Raw genomic sequence first — 22,992 nt, forward strand, 5'->3', positions numbered from 1 at the left:
AAGTAAAGGGGCGGAATAATATTGCACGCCCCACTTTTCAGTTTTTGAATTTCCACAAATATTTAAAATAACCAATAAATTTCGTTCAACTTCACAATTGTGTTCCACTTGTTGATTCTTCACCAAAAATTTACATTTGGTATCTTTATGTTTGAAGCATGATATGTGGGAAAAGATTGAAAAGTTCCAGGGGGCCGAATACTTTCGCAAGGCACTGTATACAGCCATTCTGACATGGGAAGTACACCTTTTTAAACAGCTGTCACTTGCCATGTGAATTGCCTCTTTTGAGAGGAAGAGGACATGAACTCTAACGCCACCTATTGGAAGCAGAAATCCTAAAAGTCAATATCGACCCATTATCGAGCCTTGTCACATGACTTAGGATAAAAGCCAAACCAGAATATAATTTTGCATACACTGTGTTTCAGGGTGTTGCCTCTCGTTAGTGCAATGTGTGAGATCTGATTTGGCTAGCTGAGAGGTATTCACTTACCATGAATATGTAATATTTTAAAATGGCCTCTTGCTTTTTGCACCCGGTATGTAAATGTAGTCTTGTGAAGCAAGTGGGTTTGATCCTCAACTCTTCTCTATGGGCTTATTCATGGGGCTCTCACCCCCCTGGCTAAGACTGGAGCTACATAGGAGGTGCAAAAAGGAAGATGGGCCATATCTGAGGAATGGAGAGGTGTAGGCAAAAAAGGAAAGTTTTACTTAGATCAGATAAGTAAAGTGCATATTTATGGCAAGTGACAGGTCATCTTTAACACCAAAGAGCCTATAGATTTGAATGCTTTTGAGATGTTACCTATAGGCCAGAATTCTTAGATTTGCTTTTTTTTTCCAGGGAAGCACTCTTCAAGAAAGCCAAAACGAAAAGGAAGCCTAGAAAGCGTTCTGATAGTTCTGGAGGATACAACCTTTCGGACATTATTCAGAGCCCACAATCATCAGGTATAGGATGTATTTAGCTTGTGTCTTCTTGCCATCATTTTGCTAATTTGTACTGAAATACTACCAATTTGGCATTTACAAGGCAGAATACAAGCACTTCGCGTAATGTGAATATTCTTCCTGACTAACGTTCAGTGCCGTCTGAGAATAGGTGGTAGAAGAAATACCACGTTCTTGAGTTTTTCAGATATATTTTAGCCTACATTTTTACCCTTATTTCACTGTCCTGTTGTCTGCACACAGAGCTTTACTTGTTGGTCTAAATGTCACACCCTTTGTTTATAGGATTTTTTAAATCTGAGAAAAACAATTCGGTGGAGTCCCTTCAGGAGTTGTTAACTTCGGACTCAGAAGGAAGCTTCGCAGGGGCAAGCAGCCCCAGAGATTTACAGTCACCTGACTTTACGGCCACCTTCAGGCTCCAAAGAAATGAGGTTTGTTAGTATTCCTGATCCCAAGATATCATCTCTCTTTCTTGTTGTTTCACTTCCATTATGCTTTTTGCTACATATAATTTGTATACTGATAGCATATTAATCATCTGGAGTAAAATATTTGTTCTAACTAACTGTTAGGAGCCCAGTTTGATCTTCAGTAGCCTCAGATCATAACATACAGTATTTGGGTATGCTCGATACTGCTCTGAGCCACAGATTGAATAGCAATAGGATCACCATGTGTCCCTGCCTGCTCATCCTTCCAGCTTACACTTTAATGTTACAGAGGGATGTTGTGAATAGGATAAATATGAAGGAGTAGTCGGGATTATGCAATTATGATGACATACTTTCTCGGGACCCTTTTATCTCCTTTCCTCCTCTCTTGGGACATAGTGCAGCCTGTAGGCCACTGTCTCAGCCCTTTGGCTGTCTCGGTCCACATGTCAAACTGGAATAGCCAGAGCCCCCACATAGCCTCCTGTATACAGTATGAGCCCCCACATAGACTCCCATGTACAGTATGAGCTTCATATAGCATCCATGTACAGTATGAGCCCCACATAGCCTCCCGTGTACAGCATGTCCCAATGTGGCATCTGATGTACAGTACTTGCCCAGTGGCCTCTGACGTACAGCATGTGCCTCATGTAGTCTCTGATATACAGCTTGTGCCCCAACTAGCCCCCTACAACATAAGCCTCCACTTAGCATCTTATATAGAGCATGTGCCTTACATAGCCCCCTATGTACAGTATGAGCCCCACATATCCTTTCATATATAGCATGAGCCCCACATAGCTCCCTATATACAGTATGAGCTCCATATACAATATGAGCCCCACAGAACCCCCTATATACATACAAGTAGCCCATACACATGAAAAAAATAATTAACACATACTCATCTCACTCCCGTTTCCCCAGCACTCTGTCAGCTCTCTCCCATGCACTGACTCTCCGCTGTGCACAACTGATGCAATAAAATGACATCGCAACTGGTAGCTCACACTCTGATTGGTGGAAGAAGCCAGTGGTGCCATCATCCAATGTCCCCGTCCAGAGGACGCAGAAACCTGTGGCAGATGGACACTCGGCAGGGAGGGCATGATGCGGCCCATGGCCACTGTTTCGCCCTTTGGCTGTCCTGTCCATGTGCCGGACTGGAACAGCCTGAAGGGCTGGATTTGACCCACATGCCGCACTTTGTAGAGGTCTGCTTTACAGCATCATCCCAAGGCTTTTCTTCCTTTTGGGTCATCTTCTTTGCTGTGTGTTGCACTTATCCACTTCTGAGTGCAAATCTGTTCCTCTGAGATTTAGGCTATGTGCACACGTCCGGATTTCTTGCACAGATTTCCTGACTAAAACCGGACATTTTCTGCAAGAAATCCGCATGCTTTTTTTTTCGCGGTTGTTTTTGTGGATTTTTTGTGTTTTGAGGTTCCCAATGCAATAATATAGTGGGAAATCCTCAAAAAATCATCCGCAAAATTAATGAACATGCTGCATTTATTACCCCAATGCGTTTTTTTCCCGCGAAACATATGCACAAAAATTGCGGAATGCATTATAAATGATGGGATGCATGTATATGCGTTTTTTTAAGCGTTTTTATAGCGAAAAATCCAAAACGTGTGCACACAGCCATTAGCCATTCGTCCATGCTAAGTAATTCCAATTTCTCCCCCTGTCAGTATATTGTACCCTTGGTTCTTGGCCAGTCCCTGAGGCCAGTCCTTCTCTTATTTCATGGTACAGGTTGCCAGTCTTCATAGCTGGAGAGGATTGTTTGTAGTATAGGATACCTGTTCACCTGGGAAAACACAGTGCCTCCAACCAAGACTGAACCCACGTCCTGACAGGTCATCCCATCAGAGTAAAGCATACCACACATTGTGGATTTACTTTTTGCAAACGTATTTCCAACTATATCAATTTGCTCTTGAAAGTGACCAAGGTGGGGATCTGTCAGCATCTAAACCTACAATAGCCACCAATTTCGGTCAGCTATTGGAGAAGGCATACCAGTAAGAAGGCAAGAAGATGGTAGCTCAGCTCAGAGCTTGTGCTGTCCAGGTGTGTTAGGCCACTGCTTGGTCCTTTCTCCCCACATAGTGTCCTACAGAGTGCGTAGCTTTGCACCCACAAATGCCTCTCTCCGTCCTAGGAGTCTGCACTTAACAGTACACTATCCACATTTTTTTTGCAACTCGTTGCAAATACTTTATTCAGTCTTGTAAATTAGGCAACACAGCATCTTAAAGAAAAAAATGTCCAGCTTCACCAAATCCGTGAAAAAAGTTTTCTTTATTCACAAACTTAAACATGGAGGATACAAACTTCAGCACAAACCATATGGGTACGAATCTCAACGCGTTTCTGGAGACTAAACTCCCTTAATCATGAAATCTTGTCACAGCGGGTCCGTGCTCCCGAAACTCAGCTTATGCATCACTGGTGAGCTGGTTTATATTCCTTCTCAACACAGCATCTTGCAGCTATTTTTTCCCAATGGAGGATTGTCTTTCTTGGGTTCACAGATGACTTTTGTATTTTTCTCTCTTAGCCTTGCCTTTGCCCCGATGCCATTCCTACTGCTTAGGTGCAGAATAGATATAACAAAATGTCTGAAGGAGAGGTAAAGCTGGTCGGAGGAGATGACACTTTTTTGCTCAATTTCCAGCTCCTAGTTGCAGCACCTATACCCAGGGTTATTTATTTATTGTGTCCTCCAAATGTACATGAGATGAGGAGGATTTTACAGCAAGTAACATGTAATTATGTCTTCATTGTCTGAAGAGCCAATTGGCATATTTAATTTCCCAGAGGAGCATGCATGGCTTTTAAGTCTCCTCACTTTGACATACCAAGCTTGACATGTCACTTCCCACAAGAAGAAATGTTACCCCTTAGACCACAGCAAGTAGCCAAAATCCAGTTATTTGAGGCTTGGAGATTGCTTTAATGAAACGCCAGCAGGTTCTGCTCTTTTGGTCTGTGAGTTACTGTTGTAATCTATCATTCACCAGCAATGAGCTCATACATATTCCTGCTGAGTCTTCTGGATTTTAAGACTATGATCATCCTGAAAGGATAGGGGCTACTAGTACATAAACTTAGGCTTCATCACATTCCTTACAAGTTCAGGAAAAACACGAGACTATTCTTCACTGGTCCTCCTACAAATGGTTGCTTGTGCTGTACAGACAAGTTCCCCGATTAATTTCTGTATTGTTGTAGATATTTGTGGTTGCGGAGGAATTGTAGAGTCTGTTCTTTATATTTAATAGGAAAGTAGTAAAGTTTACAGTGCAAGTTCCATCACCTCCTCACCAGCAGTGACTGGATCTACTGGTACGAAGATGCCACAGAACATGGCTTCTTCTCCAAAAGCTATTCCAAACTCAAGGGCTTCTCCTGCTTCATCTCCGAACTGGGTTGCTGTGGCATTCAGGTAGGGATGTATTTCAATGTAGTCAATGTGTTGCCGTTGGAAAATATATAATGGTTTTTACTTTGTGAATCATGGAATAATTGTAGCAGTCACCTAAATACAGAGGAAATGCCGAGCAAGTCAGAGATTCTCTACAATGCCAATAGTCTTTTTAAGGTGATTTTCTTTTTCTGGAAACTGATGTTGTTTTCTACTTCTTTCTCTTGTTGTCCAGTCCTGTTAGTCCTCCCGCTATGGACCTAAGAACAATCATGGAAATAGAGGAAAATATACAAAAATGTGGAGCTACACCAAAACTTGTGACTGGGTTAGTACCATTATTATTATTGTTTATTAATATTATTATTATTATAGCGCCGTTAATGTCATGGCGCTTTACATGTAAGGAGGGGTATACATAATAAAAACAGGTACAATAATCTTAAACAATACAAGTCACGACTGGTACAGGAGGAGAGAGGACCCTGCCCACGAAGGCTCACAATCTACAAGGGTTGGGTGAGGATACAGTAGGTGAGGATATAGCTGGTTGTGTAGCGGTTTGGTGGATCGGTGGTTACTGCAGGTTGTAGGCTTTAACAGAAGAGGTGGGTCTTCAGGTTCTTTTTGAAGGTTTCGATGGTAGGCGAGAATCTGATGTGTTGTGGTAGAGGGTTCCAGAGTAGGGGTGATGCGCGAGAGAAATCTTGTATACGATTGTGGGAAGAGGAGATAAGAGCGGAGTAGAGAAGGAAATCTTGTGAGGATCGGAGGTTGTGTGTAAGTAAGTACCGGGAGACGAGGTCACAGATGTATGGAGGAGACAGTTTGTGGATGGCTTTGTATGTCATCGTTAGGGTTTTGAACTGGAGTCTTTGGGTAATGGGGATCCAATGCAGGGATTGACAGAGGGGAGAGGCCGGGGAATAGCGGGTGGATTAGTCGGGCAGCAGAGTTTAGAATAGATTGGAGGGGTGCGAGAGTGTTAGAGGGGAGGCCAAGAGCAGGAGGCTGCAGTAGTCAAGGTGGGAGTGTATCAGATAAGGTTGTCTCAGACTTCTGTAACACAACAGAAGCATGTTACACAAGGGCTTGTATTTGAGCCCCCTCATTGGTAGCTACAATGAGAAGAGAAAGGCTCAGTTAAGGCTTTCTGTTCAGAGGCTACAGACTGACTTCAGTATTTGTGAAGAACAACACTTTCTTGATCTTTTTTTTGTGTTTTTTGCACTTTTAGGGGTGCACATGTACCCCTCACCAGTCATAAAACTTCTGACACATCAGAGAGACATATCAGAATTTTTTAAATTGTTACTTCATCTGTATTTCATTGTGACTGAAAAATGTATTTTGGGTTTTAACAAGCAAATGATGCTTTCGTTGTGGGCACCAATTTGTGGATTATGGCACGTCAAGCTGATTTTGTAGACTATACAATAATGCTTGGATATATTTTTTTTACAGAGCACAGAAGCCTGCTGCTCATGGGATAAAGCTGTCTCAAAAGCAGAGGAAAATGATGGCCATGTCCTGTAAAGAGACTAGTGGCAGCGCAGAAAGTGTTACAGATACAAGTACCCCAGCTGCAAGTATCAAGAGCCCACCGAAGACCTGGTAAATAGAACTGGTGGTGTTATAGCCCCCTATTCTCAGGGCACTTGTTTTCCATTTCCTCTCTTGCTTTAGTCTAAGGATAAGAAGGAGCAGTGCTTATTGCACAGTGTGAACATGCACGTTCATAAATATAAGACTTACAGAAGTGTAGACATAGATTTACATGCTCAGAAGAGTTCCCAGATGACACTTCATTATGACAGGTGTGAAAAAGGCCAAAAGTATGCAAGAAGAGTCTTTCTGCTATATAGAGTATTACAGCAGTCTTAAAATCAGTGAAAAAGAAATTACTGACTAGTATAGTCAGCCAGAGTATCCTGCAAAAGAGAATATATAACACTGACAAGCCTCTGCCTATACACGCACATAGGCAGAGGCTTGTCAGTCATTGTCAGCCGCCGGGGACCCACCTGTACAACTAGTCACCCGCGTGGCTCGGTCCCCGGCCGCTATTAAAAGTAGGTTTTTCTTTGTTTCAAAGACAAACCTACATGGCTGGGATCATACAGCCAGTGGCTGATACATGCCATCCACAATTTGGGCACCATGTGTCACCTGACAGGTTCCCTTTAAAAATGCTATAATCCTGTTTATATAGCTGAAAGACTCTTTCGTCCATACTTTTGGCCATTGAAGTCTTTGATCTTTGTGTGCGAGAATGTACTCCCTGTCACACATTTAGTCCTAATATCACTTAATTAAAGGGGTTTTCCTCTTTCAGAAAATCTTCATCCCCGGCTGCTGTTTGCTCCTGATCCCTGGTCCAGCACTTACACTGTGTTCCAAATTATTATGCAAATAATATTTCCTCATATTTTCTCTAAATTACCTATCTGAATTGCAGTCATTGTTATTTTCCAGTCATCTACTATTCTAGTATAATTGCAATGTTTTGGAACAAACTGCCTATGAAAACAGTATCTGTAAAAAAAATTAAATAAACACTCAAAATGCATGTTCCAAATTATTATGCACAACAGAGTTTTCAACCTTTTTTTTTTTTTCTTTATTTTAAACAAAAAAAATGGTCAATTGTGAAGTTATAAGCATTATCAGCTTATTACAAAATGAAATCAAACAGTTTTCAAGTGAATACTTTATTCTAGGTGATGTTACATTTGCACATAGGACCCCTTGTTCGAAAGAAGCTTCTGAACTCTCTCGTCCATTGAATTTGTCAGTTTTTGGATGGTTTCTGCTCCAATTGTTTTGCATGTGGACAGAATACCCTCCCAGAGCTGTTGCTTAGATGTGAACTGCCTTCCGCCATCATAGACACTCCTTTTGATGATGCTCCAGAGGTTCTCAATGGGGTTGAGGTCAGGGGAAGATGGTGGCCACACCATAAGTTTGTCCTCTTTCATGCCCATAGCAGCCAGAGATGCAGATGTGTTTTTTGCAGCATGAGACGGTGCATTATCATGCATGAAAATGATCTTTCTCCTACGCCTCATTGGGGGACACAGACCGTGGGTGTTATGCTGCTTGCCACTAGGAGGACACTAAGTGATACAAAGAAAGTTAGCTCCTCCCCTGCAGTATACACCCTCCTGCTGGCCCTCAGCTAACCAGTTCTTGCTTAGTGTCTGTAGGAGGCACTTGGGTCTGTTTTCAGACCCCAACTTTCTTATTTTAATTTTAATTTTTATTTTTCTGTAAATTTTTATTTTTTATTCAACGGAGTGAAGGGGGCGACGGATCCTTTTTTATGGGACCCGCTCTCCCCCGAACCAGCAACAGGCGAGCACGGCGAGTATACCTCCCTGTTGTGAATTTGGATTCTGGGCTCCCCCGGTGGCTACTGGTGGAATTGAACTGGTGTCTTCATCTTCTCTGTTCACCTGTTCCCATCAAGATGTGGGAGTCGCTATATAACCTTGCTGCTCTGTTAGTTGCTTGCCGGTCAACAATGTTATCAGAAGCCTCTCTGTGCTTGTTCCTGCTCCTAGACAACTACTAGATAAGTTGGACTCTTGTCCATGTTTGTTTTTGCATTTTTGTTCCAGTTCACAGCTGTAGTTTCGTTACTGTGTCTGGAAAGCTCTTGTGAACAGGAATTGCCACTCTGGTGTTATGAGTTAATGCCAGAGTTTTAAAGTAATTTCTGGATGGTGTTTTTGATAGGGTTTTCAGCTGACCATGAAAGTGTCCTTTCTGTCTTCTGCTATGTAGTAAGTGGACCTCAAATTTGCTAAACCTATTTTCATACTACGTTTGTTATTTCATCTCAACTCACCGCCAATACATGTGGGGGGCCTCTGTCTCCTTTCGGGGTATTTCTCTAGAGGTGAGCTAGGACTAATATTTTCCTCTGCTAGTTTTATTTAGTCCTCCGGCTGGTGCTGGGCATCTAGAATCAACGTAGGCATGCTACCCGGCCACTGCTAGTTGTGCGTTAGGTTTAGTTCATGGTCAGCTCAGTTCCCATCTTCCAAGAGCTAGTTCCTATATATGCTTATGCTATGTTCTCTTGCCATTGAGATCATGACAGTTTGACCGGCCCGCAAAGTGTTAATTGTTTGGGCTGAAGCAGGAGAAAAAGAAGTGTTGAAGGGAAATTTTTTTTTTTTTTTTCCCCTCAGAGTTTTGCTGCCTAGCCCTTAATTGCTGTCTAGCTGCTTCTTACCTCCTCTTAACCCTTGAATGGCTCTGTGTCCACCTGTTTGTAATGGATCTTCAGAGTGTAACTGCAGGTTTGAATAATCTCGCCACGAAGGTACAAAATTTGCAAGATTTTGTTTGTCATGCACCTGTATCTGAGCCGAGAATTCCTTTGCCGGAATTTTTCTCGGGGAATAGATCCGGGTTTCAGAATTTTCGAAATAATTGCAAATTATTTTTGTCCCTGAAATCTCGCTCTGCCGGAGACCCTGCACAGCAGGTCAGGATTGTGATTTCCTTGCTCCGGGGCGACCGTCAAGACTGGGCTTTTTCATTGACACCAGGGGATCCTGCGTTGCTCAATGTGGATGCGTTTTTTCTGGCCTTGGGGTTGCTTTATGACGAACCTCATTTGGAGCTTCAGGCAGAAAAAACTTTGATGTCCCTATCTCAGGGGCAAGATGAAGCGGAAATTTACTGCCAAAGATTCCGTAAATGGTCTGTGCTTACTCAGTGGAATGAGTGCGCCCTGGCGGCGACTTTCAGAGAGGGTCTCTCTGATGCCATTAAGGATGTTATGGTGGGGTTCCCTGTGCCTGCGGGTCTGAATGAGTCCATGACAATGGCTATTCAGATCGATAGGCGTTTGCGGGAGCGCAAACCAGTGCACCATCTGGCGGTGTCCACTGAGAAGTCGCCAGAGAGTATGCAGTGTGATAGAATTCTGTCCCGAAGCGAGCGGCAGAATTTTAGACGGAAAAATGGGTTGTGTTTCTATTGTGGTGATTCTACTCATGTTATATCAGCATGCTCTAAGCGCACTAAAAAGCTTGGTAAATCTGTTTCCATTTGCACCTTACCGTCTAAATTTATTCTATCTGTGACCCTGATTTGCTCTTTGTCATCTATTACCACGGACGCCTATGTCGACTCTGGCGCCGCTTTGAGTCTTATGGATTGGTCCTTTGCCAAACGCTGTGGGTATGATTTAGAGCCTTTGGAGACTCCTATTCCTCTGAAGGGGATTGACTCCACCCCATTGGCTAATAATAAACCACAATACTGGACACAAGTAACTATGCGTATTAATCCGGATCACCAGGAGATTATTCGCTTTCTGGTGCTGTATAATCTACATGATGATTTGGTGCTAGGATTGCCTTGGCTGCAATCTCACAACCCAGTCCTCGACTGGAGAGCTATGTCTGTGTTGAGCTGGGGATGTAAGGGGGCTCATGGGAATGTACCTGTGGTTTCCATTTCATCATCCATTCCCTCTGAAATTCCTGAGTTCCTGTCTGACTATCGTGACGTCTTTGAAGAATCCAAGCTTGGTTCGTTACCCCCGCACCGAGAGTGCGATTGTGCCATAGATTTAATCCCGGGTAGTAAATACCCAAAGGGTCGTTTATTTAATCTGTCTGTGCCTGAACATGCTGCTATGCGAGAATATATAAAGGAGTCCTTGGAAAAGGGACATATTCGTCCATCGTCATCTCCCTTAGGAGCCGGTTTTTTCTTTGTGTCAAAAAAAGACGGCTCTTTGAGACCATGTATTGATTATCGGCTTTTGAATAAAATCACTGTTAAATATCAATACCCATTGCCGTTGCTGACTGATTTGTTTGCTCGCATAAAGGGGGCCAAGTGGTTCTCTAAGATTGACCTTCGTGGGGCGTATAATTTGGTGCGAATCAGGCAGGGGGATGAGTGGAAAACCGCATTTAATACGCCCGAGGGCCACTTTGAGTATTTAGTGATGCCTTTTGGTCTTTCTAATGCTCCGTCAGTTTTCCAGTCCTTTATGCATGATATTTTTCGCGATTATTTGGATAAATTTATGATTGTGTATCTGGATGATATTCTGATTTTTTCGGATGACTGGGACTCTCATGTCCAGCAAGTCAGGAGGGTTTTTCAGGTTTTGCGGTCTAATTCTTTGTGTGTGAAGGGTTCTAAGTGTGTTTTTGGGGTACAGAGGATTTCCTTTTTGGGATATATTTTTTCCCCCTCTTCCATTGAAATGGATCCTGTCAAGGTTCAAGCTATTTGTGATTGGACGCAGCCCTCTTCTCTTAAGAGTCTTCAGAAATTTTTGGGCTTTGCTAACTTTTATCGTCGATTTATTGCTGGTTTTTCGGATATTGCTAAACCATTGACCGATTTGACTAAGAAGGGTGCTGATGTTGCTGATTGGTCCCCTGATGCTGTGGAGGCCTTTCGGGAGCTTAAGCGCCGTTTTTCCTCTGCCCCTGTGTTGCGTCAGCCTGATGTTGCTCTACCTTTTCAGGTTGAGGTCGACGCTTCTGAGATCGGAGCTGGGGCAGTGTTGTCGCAGAAAAGTTCTGACTGCTCCGTGATGAGGCCTTGTGCCTTCTTTTCCCGTAAATTTTCGCCCGCTGAGCGGAATTATGATGTTGGGAATCGGGAGCTTTTGGCCATGAAGTGGGCTTTTGAGGAGTGGCGCCATTGGCTTGAGGGGGCCAGACATCAGGTGGTGGTATTGACTGACCACAAAAATTTGATTTATCTTGAGACCGCCAGGCGCCTGAATCCTAGACAGGCGCGCTGGTCATTATTTTTCTCTCGGTTTAATTTTGTGGTGTCATACCTACCGGGTTCTAAGAATGTTAAGGCGGATGCCCTTTCTAGGAGTTTTGAGCCTGACTCGCCTGGTAACTCTGAGCCCACAGGTATCCTTAAGGATGGAGTGGTATTGTCAGCCGTTTCTCCAGACCTGCGGCGGGCCTTGCAGGAGTTTCAGGCGGATAGACCTGATCGTTGCCCACCTGATAAACTGTTTGTTCCTGATGATTGGACCAGTAGAGTCATCTCTGAGGTTCATTCTTCTGCGTTGGCAGGTCATCCTGGCATTTTTGGTACCAGGGATTTGGTGGCAAGGTCCTTCTGGTGGCCTTCCCTGTCACGAGATGTGCGAGGCTTTGTGCAGTCTTGTGACGTTTGTGCTCGGGCCAAGCCTTGTTGTTCTCGGGCTAGTGGATTATTGTTGCCCTTGCCTGTTCCTAAGAGGCCTTGGACGCACATCTCGATGGATTTTATTTCAGATCTGCCTGTTTCTCAGAAGATGTCTGTCATCTGGGTGGTGTGTGACCGTTTTTCTAAGATGGTCCATTTGGTTCCTCTGCCCAAGTTACCTTCTTCTTCCGAGTTGGTTCCTCTGTTTTTTCAAAATGTTGTTCGTTTGCATGGTATTCCTGAGAATATCGTTTCTGACAGAGGGACCCAATTCGTGTCTAGATTTTGGCGGGCATTCTGTGCTAGAATGGGCATAGATTTATCTTTTTCGTCCGCTTTCCATCCTCAGACGAATGGCCAGACCGAGCGGATTAATCAGACCCTGGAGACATATCTGAGGTGTTTTGTGTCTGCTGACCAGGATGATTGGGTTGCTTTTTTGCCATTGGCGGAGTTCGCTCTCAATAATCGGGCCAGCTCTGCCACTTTGGTGTCCCCGTTTTTCTGTAATTCGGGGTTTCATCCTCGATTTTCCTCTGGTCAGGTGGAATCTTCGGATTGTCCTGGAGTGGATGCTGTGGTGGAGAGATTGCATCAGATCTGGGGGCAGGTGGTGGACAATTTGAGGTTGTCCCAGGAGAAGACTCAGCTTTTTGCCAACCGCCACCGTCGTGTTGGTCCTCGGCTTTCTGTTGGGGATTTGGTGTGGTTGTCTTCTCGTTTTGTCCCTATGAGGGTCTCTTCTCCTAAGTTTAAGCCTCGGTTTATCGGCCCGTATAAGATATTGGAGATTCTTAACCCTGTTTCCTTCCGTTTGGACCTCCCTGCATCCTTTTCTATTCATAACGTTTTTCATCGGTCATTATTGCGCAGGTATGAGGTACCGGTTGTGCCTTCCGTTGAGCCTCCTGCTCCGGTGTTGGTTGAGGGTGAGTTGGAGTACGTTGTGGAGAAAATCTTAGACTCTCGTGTTTCCAGACGGAGACTCCAGTATCTGGTCAAGTGGAAGGGATACGGCCAGGAGGATAATTCTTGGGTGAATGCATCTGATGTTCATGCCTCCGATCTGGTTCGTGCCTTTCATAGGGCCCATCCTGATCGCCCTGGTGGTTCTGGTGAGGGTTCGGTGCCCCCTCCTTGAGGGGGGGGTACTGTTGTGAATTTGGATTCTGGGCTCCCCCGGTGGCTACTGGTGGAATTGAACTGGTGTCTTCATCTTCTCTGTTCACCTGTTCCCATCAAGATGTGGGAGTCGCTATATAACCTTGCTGCTCTGTTAGTTGCTTGCCGGTCAACAATGTTATCAGAAGCCTCTCTGTGCTTGTTCCTGCTCCTAGACAACTACTAGATAAGTTGGACTCTTGTCCATGTTTGTTTTTGCATTTTTGTTCCAGTTCACAGCTGTAGTTTCGTTACTGTGTCTGGAAAGCTCTTGTGAACAGGAATTGCCACTCTGGTGTTATGAGTTAATGCCAGAGTTTTAAAGTAATTTCTGGATGGTGTTTTTGATAGGGTTTTCAGCTGACCATGAAAGTGTCCTTTCTGTCTTCTGCTATGTAGTAAGTGGACCTCAAATTTGCTAAACCTATTTTCATACTACGTTTGTTATTTCATCTCAACTCACCGCCAATACATGTGGGGGGCCTCTGTCTCCTTTCGGGGTATTTCTCTAGAGGTGAGCTAGGACTAATATTTTCCTCTGCTAGTTTTATTTAGTCCTCCGGCTGGTGCTGGGCATCTAGAATCAACGTAGGCATGCTACCCGGCCACTGCTAGTTGTGCGTTAGGTTTAGTTCATGGTCAGCTCAGTTCCCATCTTCCAAGAGCTAGTTCCTATATATGCTTATGCTATGTTCTCTTGCCATTGAGATCATGACACCTCCCCGTCCCTCTCCTGCGACGCGGGAGCACGCCAAATTTTACTCGGGCAACGGGTTTCCATCTTTGGTCCCGATTTCCCTTCCCCCTGCAAGACGGCGAGCACATAGAGCCTGCTCTAATGTTCCTCTCCGGTGGCCCGACATACAAGGCCCACATCACATGGCGTTGCATACTTGCGGCAGAGCCCAAAGGGATTGCAGATGAGGATGGAGCGCGCAGGGACAGGGGGACCTGCATTACCGGACTGTGAGTTCCCCTCCTGCGCTCCGGATCGCTTTGCGGCCGCGCCACCTCACACCGCCGGGCAGGCCGGAAATTTAGTACCCGGCTTTTCAGCCGGAGTAGGCCGCAGTGGCCTCTATGGGGTAGGCGCCGGCGGTACTTTCGGCAGAGCCCCTGGGGACAGGCGCCGGCGGTCGGGAACTGCGGCGGTTAGCGTCGCTCCGTGCGGCCGCCGCGCATCCCCAGGCAGGCTGGAAATTTAGTACCCGGCTTTTCAGCTGGAGTAGGCCGCAGTGGGCAGATCCCTCCCACGGCCGTAACTCCGCCCCCTATATCGGCGCTTCTCGTCTGGGACGACAGGCGCCCTGCAGATCTCGGGGGCCATGCTTCCTCACGCTGCCTGACTGGAAGATGCGGTCTTGGGGGTGCCACTGGCCGGTACGCCAGCGGCAATCATTCGGCGCGCGGCCCGCCGACGCGCTCCACCGGCAGGCTCCATAAATTTAGTCCCCGGCTTTTGCAGCCGGACTAGGCCGCAGTGAAATACCTTTCAGGAGCGGAGGTGCTTTCATGGTCCCGATGGGCTGAACTTCGTGGAAGAAGCCCCCCTCCATGGTCCGGGCAGCCTCCACCACTGTGAAAGCGGACAAGGAGGCGGACGGTTCCTCTCCACCTCCCTAACAAAGGGATGATGGATTGAGGTTTATCTCTCTACCCCTGCACGCTGCAATACCCGACATCCGCGGCGGCTCCATGCCGGGACGCGCACCGTTGGTAAGTGGATCCTGCCAGCAATGGGCCTCTGCAGCGGGATATTGACAGGCAGTCTCAGACTTCCCTGTGACCACCTCCCTGAGGTAACGCTCCAGCCGGCTAACAAATTTAGCTCCCGGCTTCGGCCGATGTGTAGTCCGCACCTCCGGAAGCGCACTGTGTCGCCTCAAGGCGGCTTAGCCTTTTTTCTTGGCGCTTAGCGCCTGACGCGGAAGCGCTCAATTTTCTCGAGCAACAGGTGACCACCCCTAACTCTTACGCTGACGCCGGCTGCAGAAATTTACGCCCCGGCTGGGGCCTATCATGGAAGTTTCGAGGCTCCGCCCACGTCGTGCCTGTAGCTCCGTCCCCTAAATTGGCGCTTCTCGCTCGCTGCGAGATTTTACCTAAACCCGCATGACCAGTATTCCTGGTCTTAAAGTCACACGACCAGTATTCTCTGGTCTTAAAGGCACGTGACCAGTATTCCCTGGTCTTAAAGGCACGTGACCAGTATTTCCTGGTCTTAAAGGCTCGTGACCAGTATTCCCTGGTCTTAAGGGTACGTGACCAGTATCCCCTGGTCTTAAAGGCACATGACCAGTATTCCCTGGTCTTAAAGGCACGTGACCAGTATTCCCTGGTCTTAAAGGCGCGTGACCAGTATTCCCTGGTCTTAAGGGCGCGTGACCAGAATTCCCGGGTTTTAAAGGCACACGTCCAGTTTTCCCTGGTCTTAAAGGCACGCGACCAGTATTCCCTGGTCTTAATGGCGCACTACCAGTATTCCCTGGTCTTAATGGCGCACTACCAGTATTCCCTGGTCTTAAAGGCACACGACCAGCATTCTCTGGTCTTAAAGCCACACGACCAGTAATCCCTGGTCTTAAAGGCACACGACCAGTATTCCCTGGTCTTAAAGGCACACGACCAGTATTCCCTGGTCTTAAAGGCACACGACCAGTTTTCCCTGGTCTTAAAGGCACACGACCAGTTTTCCCTGGTCTTAAAGGCACACGACCAGTTTTCCCTGGTCTTAACGGCACACGACCAGTATTCCCTGGTCTTGAGGGCACCATGACCAATCCGAAACTGGTCATAATTGAGGAGCCCTCTGCCGCCGAGCCCAGTTTATCCCAGTGTAACTAGTTCCCTCAGCCTAAACTCCCTCGTAGAGCTTTTGCCATCCAGTCCGGATATGCGATTCACTGGACAGAAGCCTCTACGCGGGACGCTATGCCTGGTCTGATTTTTAAGGGCGACAGGCACTTTAAAGGGCGCCGGTCTCCCCACACCATCAACAGACGGGCACTCGAAGGTCCAGGCCTAACGCCAGACAGCCTGTCCTGTCCACCCGGAGACCTGCACTCTGTGGATGTACAGAGGCATCCTTTTTTTCGGGCGTCTGAGCACCCCCCTCTGCATCACCACTATTTAACAGAAGATGCAAGTAGGCGAATTTCCCTCTCCACTTCCTTGTTAAGAGGATGGTGGATCGAGGCTCCTAATTTTTAACTCTGCAATGACCTGCTGGAAGCAGTGGCGCATTCTGCCACTCGGCAGATTAACCGGGTACAATCTCCTGTGGGTTACCTACCAGTATCCCTGCCCGATATGTCCTTAATTAAAAATGCCACGATCTGTCAAATAGCACATCTGATTTGTTCCGTTTGGCAACTACGGGTCCAGCCCTTTAACCTCCCTATCCGCCGCATGGATGCTAGAGCAACGGTCTCCTGCTTAGAGCCCTTAACTACTTTGATTCACACCAGTATCCCTTTCCTGAAGACAGTTCAGCTGGTCAATCATATTCTTGAGCGGGAGACTAACGAACAATCGTACGTTTCCGCAGCCCCGACCAACAGTGAAAGGGTTGTCCAGGACAGTCTAGATCTAAGGGATCTTGGTTACTAAAAGGTGGAACGATAAGTAGGACCGATTCCGGACCTCAAACTTCTAACAATCTTTTCACAAGGTTCTTCTTCTTCTTCGAATGGAGTCTCATCCGCTCAGCCATTACTTCAACAAAAAAGGTGCAGTTTCGGGCATCCATCGACATTCGGGATGCCTAACCTCTTCAAAAATTCCTTTGCTTTTCCATTCGTGAATAGCATTTAAGTCACGACCTTGTTCTTCGGCCTTGCTACCGCATCCAGGGTGTTCGCAAGGGTCATGGTGGCTGTCATCTTGCACCTAGAGGCGTGGTCGTCCTATCCTGTTTGACCGACTGTTTACCCACCCTTGCAGGACTACGCTAAGTCGTCTATATCTCTTGCGATACCCTCTCACCTGGGCTGGTGGCTAGACTTAGACAACTCCTCATTTCCAGCCCAGCAGATATCCTTTTTGAGGATGATCCAGTATTCCTCCAGAAGGGTGGTAAATCTCCCTCCGGACAAGGTCATGGTTTTTCAACGGGAGCTTGCGCTCTTGCTCACTCATCCCCTCATTTCATTCGATTTGCTGGGAGGGTTCCAAAAAAAAAAAAAAAAAAAAAAACGGAGACGACAATGGAAACAGTCTCCTTTGCTCCGTTAGTTTTCAGCAAGTCAAGTAGCCTTTCAGACGATAGTCTCTGAGTTCCTTCTTCATCCGGAGTTTTTTCTCCCGGTTCCATGGTTACTAGTAACTTCCAATGCCAGTCCTCTTCTCCCGGTCATTGCTCTGGAGATCTCAAGGGTAGTCCTATAGTAGGTCCACTCCTTATGGCGGGTCAACCCATCCGAATTCAATTGGACAACGCCACGGCTGTGTCATACGTCAATCATCTAGCGAGTACCCACGTTCAAGCACCATGGCCAAAGTACCTCACATGGGCCGAGATCTATCACTCGGTGATATTGGCAGTTCATATCCCAGAAGTAGAACTCTGGGCTGCGAACATATTTAGTCGTCAGGGTTTCCCCTCAAGTGAGTGGGAACTTCACCGGAAGTATTCCATCAGACCCGCCTTCACTGGAGCTCTACAGTTGTAGCTCGGATAGCGTCCTGACTGATCGCCGGTGTACTGGATTTGGTTGTTCGGCCTCGAGATCCAGGAGCCTTCGCACTGCATGCTCCGGTTATTCCGTGGTACCAGTTTCCACTTCCGAAAACTTTTCAGAAGCAGAAAGGGCCCCAGTGATCCTCGGACATCCGTACTGACCACGTCAGTTCACTTGCGGAGCTGGTAGCTTTCTGTATTTCTGCAACAAAACTGCAAGTAGGGACCACCTCGCAGGATGTTTTTCACATGTAATTCTTCCCTATTGCATACCGTTAGATCATTGGGATCTATTCTATTAGGGAAGGTTGCCCCCTTTTCTCTCGGCTATATCCTCATCCTGACGAGTCTTCGGTGCTAACGGGTCTTTTTCAGTCTTTTTTCTCTTATTTCCTTCAAGGCAAGGTTGTCCTCAAGCCTTCCCTGTCCCTAGTTACCAAGGTGGTATTGTATTACTACTGTCATGAGGGCATAGTTCCTCCCTCATCTCTTTTGGCACCACTCCACAAAATGGAATGAGGTCCCCATATTCCGGACAGAGCAAGTGCTCTGAGTAGGTATGTCTTGAGGACGGCGTCCTTCCGAAGGTTGGACACTGTATCTTGGGTTTCCTACCGGTAAGAGGAAGGCTTCCTGACTTTTACAGGAAGGGTTTGGCCGTCTCCATCGGCCATTTAGCCTGGTGTATTCTTTCACCATCCAGTAGTCCTTCCGTGTTAGATGACAGCCTATCTCCCCGTCTATCGTGGGTTCCAGGCACCAGGCGTCAACAAGACACGCCTGCACGTTTGCGGATTCGTCCAGTCCGCATGCATTCTTGAAGCATTATAATTCCCAGACTTCCACAGATGTGACTCTGGGCAGGCGGACTCTGCAGGCCGCGGTGGCGCACTTGTAAGTAGCGGTTACACAGAGCCTGATCTGATGTTGTCCCCACCCAGGGACTGCTTTGGTACGTCCCACGGTCTGTGTCCCCCAATGAGGCGTAGGAGAAAAGGAGATTTTTGTTTACTTACCGTAAAATCTTTTTCTCCGAGCCAATCATTGGGGGACACAGCTCCCACCCTAGTATTGGCTTATGCTTGTTTTTACAATCCGATATGCTATACTCTCATATATGATATGACATGCTGTAAGCTAATATGTTGTTACTGATCTCCTACTGCTTTTTGCACCGAACTGGTTAGCTGAGGGCCAGCAGGAGGGTGTATACTGCAGGGGAGGAGCTAACTTTCTTTGTATCACTTAGTGTCCTCCTAGTGGCAAACAGCATAACACCCACGGTCTGTGTCCCCCAATGATTGGCTCGGAGAAAAAGATTTTACGGTAAGTAAACAAAAATCTCCTTTTCTGCGGAAAGCACGGTTCTTCTTCTTGAACCATGGCACGAAGTGTTGTTTTAGAAACTCCACATAGATTATGGAGTTCATCTTTACCCCTTCAGGGATCATAAAGGGGCCGACAATCTCTCTCCCCATGATTCCAGCCCAAAACATTACTCCACCTCCTCCTTGTTGGCGCCTTAGCCGTGTTTTCATGGGGTGTCCATCAACCAGCCATCCTCCACTCCATCCATCTGGACCATCGAGCGTTGCACGGCACTCATCGGTGAACAAAACAGTTTGGAAGTCAGTCTTCATGTATCGTTTGGCCCCCTGGAGCCATTTCTGCTTGTGCGCAGTGGATAGAGGTGATCGACAGGATGGCTTACGCACAGCTGCAAACCTCTGAAGGACCCTGCATCTTGTTGTTCTGGGGACGTTGGAGGCACCAGCTTCAAAAACTTGTCTGCTGCTATGACAAGGCATTTTTGCAGCTGCTCTTTTAACCTTACGCAATTGCCTGTTGGAAAGAGTCCTCAATTTTTCCTTATCAGCACGCACACAGGTGTGCTGGGAATCAGCTACATACTTCTTGATTGTGCGATGATCACGATGAAGTGTCTTGGCAATGTTGATTGTAGTCATGCCTTGACCTAAATACTCCACAATTTGTTGCTTCTCAGCAGCCGACACATCCTTTTTCTTTCCCATTTTGGCAAAAAATGTAGGCTGCTTAATAATGTGGAACAGCCTTCTTAAGTAGTCTTGCCTTTATTTGGACACACCTTCCAAACTAATTTACACAGGTATCTGCAATTGCTTTCAGTGATATAAAGAGCCCTGACACACATCACCATCAATGAGTTTAAATGACAAACAAAAAAATTCTAACCTTATCACTCCTAAACTCTTTGTGCATAATAATTTGGAACACCGTGTAGTCTCTCCCGCTGCTCTCAGTGTCCGCTATTGGCTGCAGCTGTGGAGGCGGTGCTGTCGACATGACTCCGGTCAGTAAGCTTGGCATCTTTGACAGTGTTCTTCCTAACCTGGGTAGATTGAGGGCTGCAGCCAATAACAGATACTGGGAGCAGTGCCATAGACTCGGCACTTGATCCGTAAAGGGTAAGTAAAAAGCAGTCTATTTTATAACAAACTAGCTCTGGATGAAGATTTTCTGAAAGGGGCAGTCATCTGAAGGTTTTTTGTTTTTGTATTTTTTTAATCCATGGGTACGTACAGTTTTTAACTCTTTACATGTGCTTCTCATAGGGTTAATTCAAATTTTCTGTAATGGAGAGGTTGAGTGTTGGGGAGGTGTGCAGTAGTATTAGGGTTTCAGGAGTCATTATATCATTAGGGTTCATTACTTCTGACGCACAGTATCATTTATGCCGAGCCTGTCCTGGTGTACCGTAACGTTCCTCGTTGTCTTCTTGAGTTGCCATTGACACAAAGCATTTACCGTTTCGGCTGTGTTTTAGTTTTTAATGTTTATTGTAATTTTACAACATTTTTTAAGCAGAACAGTGAACAATAAAGTGGCATTTAATACTTTTTAGTGACATGGTAATTTCCCAACATTTGAAAATTCTATCCACCTGTTTCAGATAAAATCTTGGGCCGAGTCCGTCAGCACTCTCCAAAATTAGAAGTACAATCCCCTTGTAAACTGCATCAGAGTGTACCATTGTGTCAGGCAATTATTTAGCCTGACGTTCTTTATAAATAGCGTTGGCTTTCTGTGCAGATTATCTGCACTATATTCCCTCGCTGCGCATATCCTGTTTTTTTCGTATGTGCATTAACAATCAATGAATTACTCTGGCAGGGACGGTTGGTTTCCATTCATAACTTAAGTGGTGTGCAACTTGTGAAATCCATTGAAATGAAATACTTGCTCTGGAAATCCAGCAGTATTTCTGGCGCTGTTGTGTGCCAGACGGGTGGGAACATCAGAAGAGTAAGGACTAAGAATACCTCAGACTTCCCATTCCAGAAGAAACCTCTGTTTTTCTTCCATCTTTTAAGCTATGAAATAAATTCTTCTACAGCTCGTTAGCCACAGATAAGTCATCTTAGGTGAATCTGTCAAATTTCTGTTTCCGAGTGGGTTGCAGGATATAACTCAGAAGATTAAAGTGTATTTATAGGGCCTACAGTATTACTCTAGTCCTGGTGATCCAGTTTAATATGTACTTAAAGGGAACCTGTCAAATTTAAAAATGTAGGTCCTGATTCAGTAACACTGGTGGTTTGTGTGCCAGCTTTAATGAGGGGCATGCAGGAATAAGATGCATAAATTCATTAATTGGCGCATGCCATTTAGTGAATTTGGTACACCTTATAGGCTTGCGCCTATCCAGAAATGTTATGCCGTACAGCAACTGGAGAAACATTTCAAGTGTACGATACTCCACCACTATCCCAGAGTTAGATGCGTGGGAGTAGTCACTCCTCATCCCACCCTGGCTTGTCCCCAGCCCCGTCCTGGCTTGTCCCCAGCCCCGTCCTGGCTTGTCCCCAGCCCCGTCCTGGCTTGTCCCTAGCCCCGTCCTGGCTTGTCCCCAGCCCCGCCCTGGCTTGTCCCCAGCCCCGTGTAAAGGGTTCTTTACAGTTAAAGCAGTCAAACTTTGGTATGTTCTGCAAGAAGATAGTACTAGTACAGATACTATTACCGCATTCAAAATGTGTAAATACATATCCACTGACATTGGAGGGTATAGTTAATCAAGCAATAAATGATGCACAATTAATTTAAGGAAATTTTCTAAAATGTATGACGGAATGTTAGCCAGAAAATTTCTGTTTTTTGTCTTAGTCTGAATAAGAAAATACATTTGCAGCAAAGTTCAGATTTTCTCACAATAAGGCTACGTTCACATTTGTGTTGTTGGGCGCAGCGTCGCCCGACGCATGCGTCATGCGCCCCTATCTTTAACATGGGGGGCGCATGGACATGCGCCGGTATGCGTTGTACTGCGTTTTACGACGCGTGCGTCATATAGACGCACAAGACAGGGCGCAGGGGACGCTACTTGTAGCGTTTTCCCTGCGCCGAAAGTCCCGATCTGTAGGATCTTATGACAACGCATGCGTCGCAAAACGCTGCGTTGTGTACATGCGTTGTTGGTTGCGTCGCCGACGCTGCACCCAACAACGCAAATGTGAACGTAGCCTAATCTTGCAACTGCATGGTTAGAGATGTAGTTATCATCCATGACTGCAATTACTAATTACTTCTTACACTCCTCTCCTGCAGGGCAACCTCTTTACATCACGATGGAGAACCAAAGTCATTCCGTGATGTCCTTCGACAAGAGCAAAAAGCTGTTGTTTTAAGTACACTAGGAGATACTGGAAAAAAATCCACCCATGCAGCAGAAGCCGAGTCTCAAAAATCTGCAAGGTGAGAGTATAGGGCATATTGATGATTGGAAATCTGTCATCTGTGCATGTGCCAGATTAGAAATATATTGTACAACTAAGTCCAGATTTGGCATTATTTACACTACTGGATTGTTGTTACATGTAAATTTTGCAGTGGATTTCCCACCCATTTCTTTAATATAAAAGGGTGAAATACAGACATGATCAAAATTGTTAGTACCTTTATCTTAAAGTAAGAATAACTTTAAACTGACAAAGTAATTTTTTATATAAATTTACTGAATATCAACTAATGAAACTCAGACATTGCTTTTCAATTGTGGTTCAACAGAAAAATAAAAAAACAAACAAACTACAAACTGGCCTGGACAAAAAAAAGTGATGGTACCCCTAGAAAATAATGAAAAAAAATGACCATAA

At 45.7% G+C, this 22,992-nt stretch overlaps 1 protein-coding gene across 2 annotated transcripts in view; it reads left to right on the forward strand.

Annotated features, from left to right (window-relative positions):
* IBTK (inhibitor of Bruton tyrosine kinase) overlaps positions 1–22,992 on the forward strand; it is a 90,833-nt gene that overhangs the window by 48,157 nt on the left and 19,684 nt on the right. For both annotated transcript variants that reach the window (XM_077289819.1, XM_077289820.1), the window contains exons 21-26: positions 851–957; positions 1,243–1,391; positions 4,688–4,851; positions 5,066–5,158; positions 6,295–6,444; positions 22,445–22,591. In XM_077289819.1, the coding sequence (XP_077145934.1) occupies positions 851–957; positions 1,243–1,391; positions 4,688–4,851; positions 5,066–5,158; positions 6,295–6,444; positions 22,445–22,591 (810 nt within the window). The remainder of the gene's footprint in view (positions 1–850; positions 958–1,242; positions 1,392–4,687; positions 4,852–5,065; positions 5,159–6,294; positions 6,445–22,444; positions 22,592–22,992) is intronic.

This window comes from Ranitomeya variabilis, chromosome 2 (genome assembly GCF_051348905.1).
Source record: "Ranitomeya variabilis isolate aRanVar5 chromosome 2, aRanVar5.hap1, whole genome shotgun sequence".
In the NCBI taxonomy this organism is placed as follows: Eukaryota; Metazoa; Chordata; class Amphibia; order Anura; family Dendrobatidae; genus Ranitomeya; species Ranitomeya variabilis.